Below are 18243 nucleotides of genomic sequence, written 5' to 3'. Positions count from 1 at the left end.
TTTGTTCCATCCTTAACTGGTTTTTCAGTTATGCTTACTTTTCAAGTAGTTTAATACTCCTTGGACCAGGATTGTCTATTTTTGCCTAGGCATACTTACCAGGGCTTGTCACTTCCGTAAGTTATTTCACTTTTCAATTTAATGAACTTTTAGTAAATACATTTCAGGGCATAAATATTTTTCTGGTTATCACTTGGTTATGTCTCCTATGTGTTGATAAGTGCTTTTATTGCTTTTCTGTTTAAAAGTTCGTATTTTCAGTTAAACATTTTCATTCATTTAAGGTTGTACAGGAGTTCTTGCCGTTTTAATTTCTATGGGTATGGAATTTCAAAATGTGAATAGAATTCTACTTCTTTTCCTTTCTGTTTAATTATTGTGAACTTTATGACCTTATTTTAGATATTTTGAAATTTTTTTGGACTTGTATATTTGGTTTTGTACATGTTTTGGATATAATAAATAATGTATACTCTATATATTCATATGTATGTTTAAATTATGTATATGCTGGAACAGGTTTACTATACGTACATTATGCAGATGTTCTACATACTTTATTACCTACCCAATTTATCCATTTTTAAAGTGTGATACTTTTTCTATGAGTGTAGATTTGTCTATTTTTCCTAATAGTTATTTTGGTTTTTGCTTCCTAGATTGTAAAGCTGTCTTTTTTATTTATTTCTTGCATCGTATTTTGATTTATCTTCTCTGCTGAGAATAGTATGTGTTGGGTTTTGTTCTGCAGTTTTTGTCATCGTGGTGTTGTGACACTGTCATCAGGAAGGGACTTTCCCCAGGTCCGCTTACAGCTGTTTTCACCTCCCTGTGCTGCTTGTTCGATTTTTCCTCCCTGCTCCTCTTTCTTCCTTTCTCTTTTTTGTTGCTGTTGATAAAGGTTTTCTTACTCCATTTTTCCCCCCTAAAGTTGTATATTCTATGCCTATTCTGTTGACTACTCTTAAAGTTTAAATAATGTGTATTTTTTTAAAGTTAGCATTTTTACTCTTCCACTTAGTTTAGATACTTTATTCTGTATCCATACCTTCAGAAATTTTACTTGTCTTTATTTAAAAAATGTTATTTTTTATGGTCTGTCTTGACTTAGACTTAATATGTTTGGCTGGTTTATTTGATCACGTTACTTGTTTTATCATTCTTCTGTCTCTTAGGAGGTAGACTTTTTTTTCTCAACAGATATTTTCCATGGGTGTTTTAGAGACTTGATGAACTTTCTGAGTACTTGTATGTCGGAAAGTACATTCTTTTGCACTCATTTTGGAATGTTAATATTGCTGAATTTTAAATTATAAATTATAAATTACTTTTTTTCTCAACACTTTGCCTATCCTTCCTCTGTGTCCCGGGAGGTCCCGTTTTGTTCCTGAGAAGTAGAAGATACGAGAGCTGGGCAGAGACTGTATTAGACACTTGAAGAAAAAAGAAAGGAAATTGAATTTGATTCTAAATGCAGTGAGACACAGAGAAGGCTTTCAAAGTTTTTAAGCTGGAGAGAAATAGTATTTCATATGCTTTAAAAGCACTCAACATTGCCTTACGGATAGTAGACTGAAAGGGACAAAAATAAAAGCAGAGAGTTCGGTTACAAGGCTGGCTTCACCTCATATGATAGCAGTGGACAAGCAAATTTAGAAAACTGAACCACAGAATTTGCTCAGGGAGTAGATTGAAGAATTCAGTTGTGGAAGAATAGAGGATCCCGTCTTTGACTTCACGGTTGGATAGCGGTACCTGTCACTGTAATGAGAATTGCTATGATGGGAAATGAAGAGTTCTATTTGATTATATCATCTTTCATCCTTTTACTTTAAACCTGTGTCTTCGAATCTAAAATGTGTTTCTTGTGTATCATGGGTTTTCTTTCTTTCTTTCTTTAATTGAAGTAACTATTAACATACAATGTTAGTTTCAGGTATACAGCACTGATTCAGTAATTCCCTGTACTACTTGTTGCTTACCACACTAAGTGTAGTAACTGTGTATTATCATACAGTGTTGTTCCAGTATTATTGACTTTTCCTTACGTTGTACTTTTCATTTCTGTGGTTTATTTTGTAAGTGGAAGTTTTGATCTTTTAATCCCCTTATTTCACCCATCCCCCCACCCACCTCCCCTCTGGCAACCACCAGTTTTTTGGACTTAAGAGTCTATGTGTACACAACACACATACACACAGAACACACCTTGTTAATCCATTCATTTACAGCCGGACACTTAGGTTGCTTTCATATTTTGCCTATTTTAAATAATACTATAGTAAACATAGGGTGCATATATATTTTGAAACTGGTGTTCCTGTTTTACCCTGTAATGGAATTACCGGATCTTAAAGTATTTCTATTCCTAACAGCAGCTCACAGTGGTTCCCTTTTCTCTACATCCTTGCCAGCACTTGTCAGTTGTCTTTTTGATACTAGCCTTTGTGACTAGTGTAAAGTGATTGCTCATTGTGGTTTTGATTTACATTTTCCTTAAGATGCATATTATTGGGTGTCTTTTTTTTTTTAAAGTTTTTACTTACTCGTTTTTCTAGAGCAGGGGGAGGGGCAAAGGGAGAGGAAGAGAATCTCCAACAGACTTACTGCTGAGCATGGAGCCAAATGTGGGGTTCTATCCCATGACCCTGAGATCATGACCTGAGCTGAAATAAAGAGTTGGACCCTAAAGTTAGCCGTTTATGCACCCCAAGCTTCTTTTTAAGTATCTGCTGGGCATCTGTATGTCTTCTTTGGAAAAATATCTATTCAGATTTTCTGGTTATGTTTCAATCAGGTTGAGGGCTTTTTGTTTATTTTTGTTGTTGTTGTTTTTTGGGGAGGAGGGTGTTGAGTTGCATAACAACTTTATATATATTGGATACCTCTTATCAAAAGTATCATTTACAGATGTCTTCTCTTATTCACTAGGTTGCTTTTTGTTTATTGATGTCTTCCTTCACTGTGCAAAAGCTTTTTATTTTGGTGTATCAGTAACTGTATTTGGTACACCCATAAGCACAATAGTTTATTTTTTGCTTTTGTTTTCACTTGCCTGAGGAGACATAGCCATAAATATGTTGCTAAGGGCACTGTCAGAGAGATTACTGTCTGTTTTATCTTTATTTTATTTTATCTTATTTTTTTTCCAGTTTTTCAGAATTCATTGTTTATGCACCACACCCAGTGCTCCATGCAATACGTGCCCTCCTTAATACACTCCACGAGACTCACCCAGCCCCCCCAAAGCCCCTCCCCTCCAGAACCCTCAGTTTGTTTCTCAGAGTCCACAGTCTCTCATACTTCATCTCCCCTTCCGGTTTCCCCCAACTCACTTGTCCTCTCCACCTCCCAATGTCCTCCGTGTTATTCCTTATGCTTCACAAGTAAGTGAAACCTTATTGATAATTGACTCTCTCTGCTTGACTTATTTCACTCAGGATAATCTCCTGCAGTCCCATCCATGTTGATACAAAAGTTGGGTATTCATCCTTTCTGATGGAGGCATAATACTCCATTGTATGTATAGGCCAAATCTTCTTTATCTATTTGTCTGTTGAAGGACATCTTGGTTCTTTCCACAGTTTGGCAACTGTGGCCATTGCTGCCATGAACATTGGGGTACAGATGGCCCTTCTTTTCACTGCATCTGTATCTTTGGGGTAAAAACCCAGTAGTGCAATTGCAGGGTCATAGGGTAGCTCTATTTTTAATTTCTTAAGGAATCTCCATACTGTTTTCCAAAGTGGCTGCACCAACTTGCATTCCCACCAACAGTGTAAGAGGTTTCCCCTTTCTCCACATCCTCTCCAGCACATGTTGTTTACTGTCTTGTTGATTTTGGCCATTCTAACTGGTAAAGTGGGTATCTCAGTGTGGTTTTCATTTGAATCTCCCTTTCATGTGTCTCCTAGCCATTTGTATGTCTTCTTTGGAGAAATGTCTTTCATGTCTTCTACCCATTTTTTGACGTGATTATCTATTTTGGGGGTGTTGAGTTTGAGTTCTTTATAGATCTTGGATATCAGCCCTTTGTCTGTAGTGTCATTTGTGAATATCTTCTCCCATTCCATGGTTGCCTCTTTGTTTTGTTGATTGTTTCCTTTGCTGTGCAGAAGATTTTGATCTTGATGAAGTACCCAAAGTTCATTTTCGCTTTTGTTTCCTTTGCCTTTGGAGACACATCTTGAAAGAAGTTGCTGTGCCTGATGTCAAAAAGGTTACTGCCTATGTTCTTCTCTAGGACTTTGATAGATTCCTGCCTCACGTTGAGGTCTTTTATCCATTTTGAGTTTATCTTCATGTATGGTGTAAGAGAATGGTCAAGTTTCATTCTTCTATACATAGCTGTCTAATTTTCCCAGCACCATTTTATTGAAGAGAGTTTTTTCCACTGTATTTTTTCCTGCTTTGTCGAAGGTTATTTGACCATAGAGTTGTGGGTCCATATTTGTGCTCTCTACTCTGTTCCACTGGTCTGTGCGTCTGTTTTTTTTTTTTTGCCAGTACCATGCTGTCTTGGTGATCACAGCTTTGTAGTGAAGCTTGAAATCAGGCAAGGTTATGCCTGTTTTATCTTGTAGAGGTTATGTGGTATTCAGGTCTCACATTTAGGTCTTTAATCCATTTTTAGTTTATTTTTGTGCATGGTCTAAGAAAGTGGTCCAGTTTCATCCTTTTGCATGTAACTATCAAGTTTTTCAGCATTTATTGAAAAGATTGTTTTTTCCTTTTGTATATTATTTATTGCCTCCTTTGTTGTAGATTGACTTTATAGGTGTGGGTTTATTTCCAGGCTCTCTGTACTGTATACTGCTGATTATCTATATGCCTATTTTTTGACTGGTACCGTGCTGTTTTGAGTATTATAACTTTGGAGTATATTCTGAAATCTGTGATTGAGATACCTCCAGGTTTGTTCTTTCTCAAAATATTTGGCTATTCAGGATATTTTGTGTTTCCATACAAATTTTAGTATTATTTGTTAAAGTTCTGTGTCACTTGGTTTGTTCCATCAGTGTCTTAGAGTTTTCTGAGTATAAGGCTTTTACCTCCTTGGTTGAATTTATTCCTAGGTATTTTATATTTTGGGGGTGCAGTGATACATCAGATTGTTTTCTTAATTTCCATTTTTGCTATTTTATTTTGAGTGTGTAGAAATACCACAGATTTCTTTATCCTGCAGTATTATTGAATTCTTTTATCAGTTTGAACAGTTTTTTGGTGGAGACTTTAGGGCTTCTTATATATAGTATACCATCTGCAAATAGTGGCAGTTTTACTACTTTTACCAGTTTAGATGTCTTTTATTTATTTTTCTTGTCTGATTGCTGCATCTAGGACTTCGTGTATTACGTTGAATAAAAGTGGTAATAGTGGATGTCCTTTTCTTGTTCTTAATCCTAGAGGAAGAGCTTTCAGTTTTTCATCATTGAGTATGATGTAGATGTGGGCTTTTCATTTATAGCCTTTATTATGTTGAGGTATGTTTCGCTCTAAACATGAGTGGTTATTGTATTTTGTCAAATGCTTTTTCTGCATGAATTGAGATGATGATGTGATTTTTGTCCTTCTTGTTAATGTGATGTGTTACATTGGTTTGTGAATATTGAACCATCCTTACATCCCCTGAAAAACTTGAGCTTGGTCCTGGTGAATGATCCTTTAAATTTATTGTTGAATTTGGATTGTTCATACTTCGATGAGGATGTTGCATCTGTATTCATCAGATACTGGTCTGTTGTTTTTTTGTGTGTTGGTAGTCTTTTTGTCTGATTTTAGTATTCATGTAATGCTCATCTTGTAGAATGAATTTGGACTTTTTCTTTCCTTTTCCATTTTTTGGAATAGTTTGAGAAGAATACATACCACCTTTTCTTTAAATGTTTGGTACATTTCACTTGTGAAATCATTTTGTCCTGGACTTGTTTGCTGGGAGATTTTTGAGTAGTGATTCAATTTCACTACTAGTGTTTGGTTTGTTTTGTTTAAATTTTTTGTTTCTTCCTTATTCAGTTTTGGGAGATTATATGTTTCTGGAATTTATCCATTTCTTCTGGATTATCCAATTTGTTGGCCTATAATTCTTCATAATATTTTCTTTTTTAAAAAAGATTTTATTTATTTATTTGACAGAAATCACGTAGGCAGAGAGGCAGGCAGAGAGAGAGGAAGGTAAGCAGACTCCCTGCTGAGCAGAGAGCCTGACGCAGGACTCGATCCCAGGACCCTGGGATCATGACCTGAGCTGAAGGCAGAGGCTTTAACCCACTGACCCACCCAGGTGCCCCAATATTTTCTTATTTGTGTTTCTGTAGTATCGGTTTTTTCTTTTCCTTCATTTCAAATTGTATTTATTTGAGTCCTCTCCCTTTAATTTCTTGATGAGTCTGGCTGAAAGGTCATCAATTTTGTTTATCTTTTCAAGGAACCAACTATTGGTTTCTTTTATCTTTCTTTTAGTCCACTTTTCATTTATTTATGCTTTAATCTTTATTATTTTCTTCCTTTACCTAGCTTTAAGCTTGCTTTGCTCTTTTTATTTTATTTATTTGACAGACAGAGATCACAAATAGGCAGAGAGGCAGGCAGAGAGAGGGGAGAAAGCAGGCTCCCTGCTGAGCAGAGAGCCCGATGTGGGGCTCAATCCCAGGACCCTGGGATCATGACCTGAGCCGAAGGCAGAGGCTTTAACCCACTGAGCTACCCAGGCGCCCCAATTCCTGTGACTATTACTTTGAATTCTTTATTAGGTCTATTGTTTACCTCCATTTCACTTAGCTCTTTTACTGTGTTTTTTGTCTTGTACTTTCATTTGAGATATATTACTGTCTCATTTTGCCTGACTCTGTGTTTGTTTCTGTCTATTAGGTAGCTAGCTACATCTCCTCGTTGTGAAAGTCAGGGCCTTGCTTAAAAGAGGTCCTGTGGTACCCTATCGTACTTGCCCTCTCTGGTCTCCAGAGTTGCCCTCTGTGCGGACTGCAAATATCCTGCTCTTGAGGCTGAAACGCTGTTGCCTTCAGCCTAGCTGACTGCTATGACCCAAAGTATGTGCTGTGGGTGCAGTAGGCAGGGTTTGGTCTCTGCTGTTGAGAGGCCTGAGGTTGCCTCAGGCTTGTTGGTGGGCAGGGCTGGCCATTAGCCTAGGAGTCTCTCATTCGCCTCTCTGCCATAGTTGCAGGAGCATCAGAGGGCACAGCTTGCTCCCTGCACAGCCAGCTATGGCTCTGAGCCACTGGAACTGCAGGTGTGCCAGTGTGTGGGGTAATCTCTCCCGTCCCCAGGGCAGGGGTCACTTTAGAGTGGCACCAGTATCTGCTGGGGGTGCCTCCAGCGGGTGGCGAGGCAGGAGCAGTGCTTTGGATGGCTGCGTTCTCAGGGGAATGCTTGGGGGGGAGCACATGATGCTGGCGAGATAGATGCGAGAGGGTCAGCTCTGGCTTCGCCAAGTGTCCGGCTGTGTAGGCTGGTGGAGTAAAAAAGAGAAGTGGCATCTGCCAGCACTTTTGTTCCTGGAGAACTCTCCTGAAGATCTCTGTCCCTTTACACGTTCTAAGATTAGCCAGTAAATCCCCTTCATTTATACCCCAGGTGGTTTTCAGACTGCTGCTCTGGGCTGTGTCTCCCAGAGTTCCTTGTTTTTCGGACTCTTTAAGGGCAGCAGCTGAGTTCCCTCTTGCCCTCTGGTTCTTTCAGATCCAAGTCCCACTGATTTTCCAAGCCACGTGTTTTGGGGATTCGTCTTCCCAGTGCAGGCGCCTGCTGCCGGGATTGCCTGGCGTGGGGTCTGATCCTCTCACTTCTCCGTGCTTGTAGTGTCCCTCCCGTTTGTGGTTCTTACCTCCAGGGCTTCACTTTCCAGTAGTGTCTTCGTCCTTCCTCTCCTTTTCCATGCGGCCTCCTCTTGACAGTTGACTGGGGAGGGTCTGTTCTGCTAATGTGGAGATTGTTGTCAGGGTTAGTTGTAGAGTTGTAGCTGTTACCTTGTGTCCACGGAAGGAGGTGAACTCAGAATCCTCCTACTTGTCCATCTTCCGTATCCATTTTGCCCCTCCCTGCCTTTACATTGGAGTGTTTAAATCACTGACATTTGATGTGATTCCTGACGGAGGTAGCGTTTACGTTAGCCATTTTTCTCATTTGTTTTCAGTGTCTTAGGACTTTTTTGTTCCTTTAGTTCTCCATTATTACTTTATATTAAATGTTTTCTGTTGTACCATTTTAATTCCCTTGTTTCTTACACTGTATTTTTTGAGCTATTGTCTTAGTGGCTGCCTTTAGAATAACAATATCTTAATTTATAACAATCTGGTTCATATACCAACTTGATTTCAGTAGTATGCACACTTTGTCCCGATATAGCTCCATTCCATTCTCCCTGCTTTGTGTTCTTCCTGTCCTACAAATTGTATTTTAATTATTATAAGCCTATCAGCCCAGCTTTTATCATTATTTCTTCATATAGTTTTGTTTTGGTAACAATAATGTTTGATTCTCTGGCACCAACCAAGTGTCTTACAATTCAGTTCAATTCTGATACTAACCACCTGGAATTAGAGCAGACTCTACAAGTTAGCAGGACAGCCCTTCCTTCCTCCATAAGTCTCAAGGACCTAGGACACAAGTTACCTGCACTTTGGCTTGAGTTGGCTGCAAATTTAGGGGTTCCCACATCCCCTCTTCAGGTTTGGGACTTGCTACATCGACTCGTAGAACTCAGGAGAATTTATACTTAGCAATTGCCAGTTTATTATAAAGGATGCAACTCAGTAACCCCCAAATGGAAGAGATGCACAAGGCAAGGTATGGGAGATAGTGTTCAGAGCTTTCTTTTCCTCTTCTGGGTGCATCACCTTCCCAGAATATTGACCTGTTCTCCAAACCAGAAGCTCCAGAACCTTATCGTTTAGGATTTTTAATGTTTCATTACGTAGGCATGATTGATTAAATTTTTTGGCCACTGGTAAATGAATTTACAATCTTCAGTTCTTTCCCCCTCCTTGAGGTCAGGAGGTGGGGATAAAAGTTCCAGCCTTCTAATCCATGTGCTTGATAGTTGTCAAACTATCTAGGGGGCCCTTCCAAGACTCATCTTATTAGCATAAAATCAGGCGTGGTCAAAAGTGCCTGGGTGCTTGGTATGAATAGCAAAAGCTGCTTCTGTCACTCAGGAGATTCCAAGGGTTTTAAGAACTCCAGGCCAGGGACCAGGGACTAAGAAAATAAATATTTTATATTAATACCACAACAGTTGTCTTTTAAGTCAGATAAGAGAAAAAAGTTACAAATGAGATACATTTTTACTCCCTTTTACATTAACTGTGTAGTTACCTTTACTGATGCTCTTTCTTTGTACAGAGTCAGGTTATTCTCCAGTGTCCTTTCATTCTGGCAAGAAAGACTAGGATTTCTTGTAGGGTGCTCCTGCTAATGATGAATTCTCTCAGCTCGCAATGTCTTAAGTTATCTTTTGTTTCTGAAGGATGGTTTCCACTGGATAGAGAATTCTTGTTCTTTTTTTCCCAGCACTTTGAATGTGACATTCGCTGGTTTCTAGCTTCCCTGATTTCTGATGAGGAGTCAGCTTTTAATCTTACTGGGAATCCCTTGTACATGATGAGTTACTTTTTTTCTTGCTTTCAGTGTTTTTTCCACAGTTAACTATGATGGTCTTCAATGTGACTCTCCTTTAAGTTTATCCTGCTGGGAAGTTATTTAGCTTCTGGGGCATGCAGATTAATGTTTTAGATCCAAGCTGTGGGAATTCTGGGGTTGTTAATTTCCTCAGATATTCATTCTGCCTTTTTCTCTTCTCCTGACACTCCTGTTCTGCATAGTTTGATATACAGTGATATACTTTGTTGCACATTTTATTCATTTTTTTTTTTCTTTTCATCAGACTGGGTAATCTCAAGTGACCGATCTTCAGGTTTCCTTTGTTTTACCTGTTCAGATCCCTTTAGCCTCACTAGTGAATCTTCTTTCAGTTATTGTACTTTACAGCTCCACAATTTCTAGTTTGCTCTTTTTTATACTTTTTTCCTCTGTTGATATTCACTATTCAGTGAGACACTGTTCTCTTCCTTTCCTTTAGTTCTTTAGACATGGTTTTCTTTAGTTGATTGAACATTCTTAAAATAGGTGTTTTAAAGTCTTCACTTTGTAAGTCTATTTCTGGGCTTCCTCAGGGATATTTTCTATTGGCTGCTTTTTTTCCAGTGTATGGCCTATACTTTTGTTGAAAATGTTGTAATTTTTGTTGAAACTGGCATTTCAAGTAACATGATGTGGCAACTTTGAAATCAGTTGTCCTTCTCTCCCCAGGCTTCTTGTTGCGGTTTGTTTAGTTACTTTCCTAACTAATTCTTTGAAATTTGTATTTTTTGTTGTATGTGACTATTGAAGTCTCTGCTGAGTTAGTGTACTGGTCAGATATTTCCTTAAATAACTGCAACCAGGATGTCTCCCTGTCTTTGTCGAGGATCTCCTCATGTATGTTAGGTCACACCTTCAACACACAGCAGGGTAGTGTTTGTACTGTGTACCAAGATTCAGTAAGCGCTCTCTGAATTGTTGCAAGGTTTGGTTAATATCCAGTGCTAGTTTACAGCTCTGGTTTGGGTTTCACTTCCAATTTGCACATAGCCTCAAAGTGAAACATTCATGTACGCAGAGCCTTTGTGAGAGCTTAGGGTCTCTTCCAGTCTTGAGCATGTGCAGAGTTCTAGACATGCACACTGTCTGCTCATACATGGAGCCTTCTAGATTCCTCAGGAGTTTCCCAAGTCTCACACAGGTGTCTCATTTCCAGCTTTTTAAGTTTTTTGGGGAAAGTCTATTGTTTACCACAACTGTTATTCCTCATGAAACCGCTGTGGTATTAAACACTTGCCACTGATTGTTTTTAGCAAATGCTTCAGGGTAAAGGCTGCAAACTATGGAGTCATGTCGAGTAAAGATAGACCTTGTAGTAAGGTTTTCCAGAAGTGCAGATAGATCAGATAATGGTAGTTTTCTAAGAATGAGAACTTAAAACCTTTTTAACCAAGGGAATGGGGCTTGTTCAGAATCCCACAAAATTTGCTGTTTTTACCAAGATTCAGACATTTTTCTGGAATAAACAGTCTCCAGGTAATTATAAGCATTTGATTAAATTCCGGAGTTCCAAAAAAGTTAATTTTGACAGTTTTTGTCAGTGTTTTCATTGCTTTTATGGAGGAGAGGATTTTCATAGTTTGATTTTGCCATTCCTGATGACATCCAAATCTTTTCTATATCTACAGAAAAATGTTGCTGGGATTGTAATAGGAATTGCATTAAACGTGTATATCAATTTGGGGAGAATTGAAATCTTTACTGGGTTGAGTCTTCCAATCTTTGAACACGGTATGTCTTCATTTATTTAGATACTTGATTTCTTCAGTGAGCGTTTTGTAGTTTTTAGCATACATGTTTTTTGTATTTTGTGAGATTACACCTAAGTATTTCTTTTCCTTTCCTCTCCTTTTCAGAAATAGAGACCTTGGGATTTTCTGCATAGGCAAGCATGTCATGTACAAGTAGGGATGACTTTTGTTTTTTCTTTTCTGATTTGTATGCCTTTAATTTCTTGCCTTACTGCACTGGCTAGAACTTACAGCACTGTGTTAAATAAGAATGGCAGAAGTGGACATTCTTATCTTGTACTTGATCTTGGGAGGAAAGCAACTAGTTTTTTTTCACCATTAAGTATATTGTTAGCTGTAGGTTTCATATAGATTTTTTTTAATCAAGTTTGGGAAGTTCCACTCTTCCCATGTTTCTGAGAGTATTTATATTGATTGAGTGTTGGATTGTTAAGTGCTTTTTAAATTTTTTTGCATCTATCAATACAACAGTGTCCGTGTTCATCTTTAGCTTGTTAACATGATGCATTACCTTAATTTTTTTTTTTTTTTTAACCATCAAATCACCTTAAATCCCTGGAAATCCTTCTTGGCTGTGGCATATAAATATACTTTTATGCATTGTTGAATTCTATTAACTAATAGTTTGTGTTTGTGAGGGATATTCTATAGTTTTTGGTGTCAGAATACCAACTAGCTTTATAAAATGGGAAGTGTTGCCTCCTCTTCAGTTGTGTTTTTGGAAGAGATTGTGTAGAATTGGTGTTAATTCTACACAATTGGTGAATAATTGGTGAATAATTCTCAAATGACACTATCTGGGTTTTTGAGATTTCTTTTTCGGGGAGTTTTAAAATTATGAATTTTAATAGAGAGCTATTCAAGTAATCTATTTCATATTCAGTGAGTTGTGGTAGCTAATATTTTTTGAGGAATTGGTCCATTGTGTCTAAATTGTCCAATTGTGTACATAAAGTTTCTTACTGTCCTTTTGATGTTTGTAGTGATACAGTGATACCCCTGTTTCATTCTTGATATTGTTAATTTTTGTCTTCTCCTTTTTGGGAGCACCCCAAAGAAAGGGGGCAGCCTTTCTAGAAGTTTGTTAATTTTATTGCTTTTTTTCAAAGAACCAGCTGTTGGTTTCATAGATTGTCTCTGTTTTTCCCCTTTTTTAATTTTATTGATATCTGTTTGTATCTTATTATTTCCTTTTTTCCTGCTTGATGTGAGTTTATTTGGTGCTTCTTCTGGGTTCTTGATCTGAGAGTTTTCCTCTTATATATGTACCTAATGCTATAAACTTTATTCTCATCCCTGCTTTAGCTGTGTCCACCAATTTTGATATGTTCTATTTTAATTTTTGTTTGCTTTAATGTATTTTTTTCCCTTGTGACCACAGTTTATCTTCTCACCTATTGATGGATATTAAGGTTATTTCTGGTTTGGGGCTATTACCAGTAAACTGGCATGAGTATTGTACAAGCTTTTGTATAAATATGTGCTTTTGTTTTTTATAATTTCCTAGGAGTAGAATATCATAGTATGATATCAAAAATATAGTAGAATATAATATTTTGAAGAAATGGACAAGCTGTTTTCCAAAATGATTGTTAATAATTTATTGTAGGTGTAATTGATACAAGTTGACTTTTGATGGCTTGGAATTTTTTAAAAAATTGTCCTCTACCGTAAGTAATTAGAGAAACTCTGCTTAGAGTAGTCTTAGACTTAGGTAGCTACAAGGACTCTACATATATTATACAAGATAAAATGAATTGAGTACAGATAGAGTTAGGGTGATGGATTGTAAAACAGGAATAGTACTCTGATCATAGCACTGATTTTAATTATGCTGTTCATGAAGTATGAGACAAAGTTATCAGCTGAGTGAGTAGAGCGCCTCCAGCAATAAAGAATTGAGGAAGGGAGGAGGCCAGGCTGTGAACTCCTTTTAGAATGAGCTCACACCTTTATTAGAGAAATGTAATAGGTTTGTCTGCTAGTTCTGAGTTCCTATTTAAGTTTTGTGGCCATGAATTCAAAGTGAGATGAGTTTTTGGAGAGTTTCTTCAATTAGTTCAGCTGCTTGGATACTGCTTAGAGTATCCAAGACACATCCAAGTATCCAAGACACACAGAAGGCATATAGTTGGGTTTAATAGAGACTGCTTTTTTCCCTAGCTGATGTGACATAGGAGTGGTAGAGGGTCAAGAGTCTTTGCAAGGAATGGTTCTTGTGCTGGCTTGTAGAACTTTAGCAGATTAAAGAAAAGAAATGAAGGGGATAATGGATTGTGAAAAGATGGTAGGGTCACTGGATTGCAGGACCCTGTGGAGTCAAAGAATAGTTTGGATACTACAGTAAGTAAAATGGAAGTAAAGGGGACTGGAAGAATAGGATTGTAGAAATGGTTTTAAGGTGTACAGTTTGTGGTGCTTTACATGATCTGAAGTAAAATGGTAAGTAGCTGAGGAGAGGTTTAGGAAAAGATGGTTAAAGGTGAAGAAATCCAGGAACACAGAGGCCAAAGAGTTAGACTGTGGGACTTCAACATACGGAGAGGAAAACAATTGGCATGCTAAGTCATCAATGAATGGAGTGAGGAAGGGTATGCAGGGTGAGCTAGTTAACACAGCAACAGAGATGATGGGTGGTAAAGCCTGATACCAGTCTTCAAGGGAAATTAAGTGGGGCTTACTTAATGGAGGATATAGTACAGTAGGGATTAATGAGGATTAACACCCTCCCCACCTCTGAAGGATTGTGGCAGGAGGTCACCTTAGAGAGGAGTCTAGGGAGAATGTCTTTCAGGAATAGCCAAGTGTCAGAATAAGAACATTCATGGAAATTGAAGATAAAGGGTGATCTAGGAGTTTGTACCTATGGTGTCTGATATAAAACCCGAGTATGATGGAATTAGTCATGGAAGTTTTCTGGATGAGAACTGCACATGAATTCGAGTTCAGAAAGCTTATCCGGAAGAATGGGGTCCCCTGGGCTGCTTCCCAGTTTTTTAAGTCAGGTAGTCATACAGATTTGTTCAGTAGCCCCAGTGATTTTTGGTAGCTTCGTGGGTCTCTGTTTTGCTGGGAGTACAAAGGCTTTGCTATATTTCTTGTCCCCTTTTCATGGAGCCTTCTTCATGTGTTTGGTGATTTTTTTTTTTTTTAAAGATTTTTAAAAATTTAATTGGCAGAGAGCAAGTACAAGTAGGGGAGTAGCAGTGAGAAGGAGAGGGAGCAGCAGGCTCCTTGCTGAGAAGGGAGCAATCCTGGGATCATGACTTGAGCTGAAGGTCAGATGCTTAATGACTTAGCCACCCAGCACCCTGTGTCTGGTGATTCTTAATTCTGTCCCTATTTATTCCCATTGCCTTGGACCTTATGGGTTCCCTGGCTGGATACTATGGCTTCTTGTCTCCTTCTTCCTTTTAGGTCCATTGAACATTGTTCACTTTCAATCACAGATATGTATTTTAACTTTCACTGTTTCTGCCTTCTGCCTGTTTGGTATAGGAGGGGGGATTTTGGATGTTCCAATTCATTTTCTTGACACTGCCAAAGTTAAAGTTTCAGAAAGGAGAAATTGGTACCAACCCAAATGTCCAACAGTAGGGAACGGGGTGAAATGTGTCATAGCCATGTAACAGAACATTACACAGGTAACAAAATTTTGTATTGCCAAGGACATGGGAGAAATGAGAAACTGCTCTCAATACATTTTTAGTGATACCATAAAACATATATGTTCCATGAAAAGATAGAAGTAGATATTAAAATGTAAAGGTTTAGAAATGGAACAGATAATTCTAAAATTTATATGGAACCAGAAAAGACCTCGAATAGCCAAAGGGATATTGAAAAAGAAAGCCAAAGTTGGTGGCATCACAATTCCGGGCTTCAAGCTCTATTACAAAGCTGTCATCATCAAGACAGCAATGGTACTGGCACAAAAACAGACACATAGATCAATGGAACAGAATAGAGAGCCCAGAAATAGACCCTCAACTCTATGGTCAACTAATCTTTGACAAAGCAGGAAAGAATGTCCAATGGAAAAAAGACAGCCTCTTCAATAAATGGTGCTGGGAAAATTGGACAGCCACATGCAGAAAAATGAAATTGGACCAGTTCCTTACACCACACACAAAAATAGACTCAAAATGGATGAAGGACCTCAATGTGAGACAGGAATCCATCAAAATCCTTGAGGAGAACACAGGCAGCAACCTCTTCGACCTCTGCCACAGCAACATCTTCCTAGGAACAATGCCAAAGGCAAGGGAAGCAAGGGCAAAAATGAACTATTGGGATTTCATCAAGATCAAAAGCTTTTGCACAGCAAAGGAAACAGTTAACAAAATCAAAAGACAACTGACAGAATGGGAGAAGATATTTGCAAAGGACATACCAGATAAAGGACTAGTGTCCAGAATCTATAAAGAACTTAGCAAACTCAACACCCAAAGAACAAATAATCCAATGAAGAAATGGGCAGAGGACATGAACAGACATTTCTGCAAAGAAGACATCCAGATGGCCAACAGACACATGAAAAAGTGCTCCATATCACTCGGCATCAGGGAAATACAAATCAAAACCACAATGCGATATCACCTTACACCAGTCAGAATGGCTAAAATCAACAAGTCAGGTAATGACAGATGCTGGTGAGGATGCGGAGAAAGGGGAACCCTCCTACACTGTTGGTGGGAATGCAAGCTGGTGCAGCCCCTCTGGAAAACAGCATGGAGGTTCCTCAAAATGTTGAAAATAGAACTGCCCTATGACCCAGCAATTGCACTATTGGGTATTTACCCTAAAGATACAAATGTAGTGATCCAAAGGGGCACGTGCACCCGAATGTTTATAGCAGCAATGTCCACAATAGCCAAACTATGGAAAGAACCTAGATGTCCATCAACAGATGAAGGGATCAAGAAGATGTGGTATATATACACAATGGAATACTATGCAGCCATCAAAAGAAATGAAATCTTGCCATTTGCGACAACATGGATGGAACTAGAGCGTATCATGCTTAGCAAAATAAGTCAAGCAGAGAAAGACAACTATCATATGATCTTTCTGATATGAGGAAGTGGTGATACAACATGGGGGCTTAAGTGGGTAGGAGAAGAATAAATGAAACAAGATGGGATTGGGAGGGAGACAAACCATAAGTGACTCTTAATCTCACAAAACAAACTGAGGGTTGCTGGGGGGAGGGGGTTTGGGAGAAGGGGGTGGGATTATGGACATTGGGGAGGGTATGTGCTTGGGTGAGTGCTGTGAAGTGTGTAAACCTGGTGATTCACAGACCTGTACCCCTGGGGATAAAAATATATGATTATAAAAAATAAAAAATTAAAAACAAAAAACAAAAAAATGTAAAGGTTTAAGGATATTAAGATTATAGATGATTGCTTGTTAAAAGTTAGTGTGCTTTCCATATTTCCATATAATGAATTTGATCCTACTTTGGTAAGGGGGAGGGAGAAAGGGAGTAAATAGGACTTGGGAGTGAAGGCGGCCTAACAGATTATGTGATGTGTTGTTACGAAATTGTACTTTTTACACAACAAGGATTCTATACGTGTATATTTTTGGGTATGCATGTGTGTCTTAAAGTCTTAACGTCTAGCTGGACTTTGTAAGGTTTTGATAAAAATCTACTGGCATCTTACATGACTTGGTTTTTTTTTTTTTTTTTTTAACAATTTACCTTGAATATGTCACCAAATCTAAACATATAGTTGGAGGATTAATCTCAAAATATTAATTTCAAGTATTAGTAAATAATTTTGTTGAAAGAAAATAGTTTCAGGGGCATCTGGGTGGCTCAGTCTGTTAAGCGTCTGCTTTCGGCTCGGGTCTCGATCCCAGGGTTCTGGGATCTGGCCCAGTGTCAGGCTGCCTGCTCAGCAGGGAGTCTGCTTCCCGCTCTATCTCTCCCTCTGCTTACTTGCTCTCACTCGCTCACTCTCTCAAATAAATAAAATCCTAAAAAAAAAAGTTTGTCTAAAATTAAGAGTGACATAACCTTTGTTATCATTTCTGTTATTACTGCTTTATTCAAAGTTTGTCATATACATATAAACGCTATTTTAATTGTCTTCTGGTGTGTGATATGAATTTATTTTCTGTCAGTATTTAGAAATCTGCAAATTGGCTTTACAAATATTTTGTTTATTGAGCAAATATTTAATAAGTGCTAACTATATGCTAAGCACCGCTCCCAGTACTTAGGATATTACTAGTGAACAAAATAAAGATAACAGGTGGTCTGGTAGGAGTAACACTCTGAATTACCGCAGAGTACTGTTTAGTTAGGAAAACACCCATGTTGTTAGGTTGTTTGCATTTTAAATACTATATTACTATAAAAGCCTTAGCAAGAGAGAAAAAAACAGTCTCCTGTACCGTTCTTCTTTGTTTTCTCAGATTGAGGAACTGCAGCAGGCATTAACGGTAAAACAGAATGAAGAACACGACCGCCAGAAGAGGATAAGTAACACTCGGAAGATGATAGAGGATTTGCAGAATGAACTGAAGACCGCAGAAAACTGTGAGAATCTTCAGCCGCACATTGATGCCATTACAAATGATCTGAGACGAGTTCAAGATGAAAAGGCATTATGTGAAGGCGAGGTAATTGATAAGCGAGGAGAGAAGGAGAGCCTAGAGAAGGAGAGAAAGAGTAAGTTATATGAAACAGGGTGAAGAGATGTTGATACAATGGAGATCTATTTCTGTTGATGGCTTTCTTCTTCCCCTGGTACCATGTCTTTTAGCTGCTCAAATCCCCTTGTTGAGGAAGCTCAGCTTGGTCTTTGCAAGTTAATGTCTTAAT

General features: G+C 38.2%; 1 protein-coding gene across 2 annotated transcripts in view; it reads left to right on the top strand.

Annotated features, from left to right (window-relative positions):
• SMC5 (structural maintenance of chromosomes 5) overlaps positions 1-18243 on the top strand; it is a 97338-nt gene that overhangs the window by 33854 nt on the left and 45241 nt on the right. For both annotated transcript variants that reach the window (XM_059411885.1, XM_059411884.1), the window contains exon 9: positions 17835-18090. In XM_059411885.1, coding sequence (XP_059267868.1) covers positions 17835-18090 — 256 coding nt within the window. The remainder of the gene's footprint in view (positions 1-17834; positions 18091-18243) is intronic.

This window comes from Mustela nigripes, chromosome 9 (genome assembly GCF_022355385.1).
Source record: "Mustela nigripes isolate SB6536 chromosome 9, MUSNIG.SB6536, whole genome shotgun sequence".
Lineage (NCBI taxonomy): Eukaryota > Metazoa > Chordata > Mammalia > Carnivora > Mustelidae > Mustela > Mustela nigripes.
Note: the sequence above shows the minus strand (reverse complement) of the source record. Positions and strands in the feature narration are given on the sequence as shown.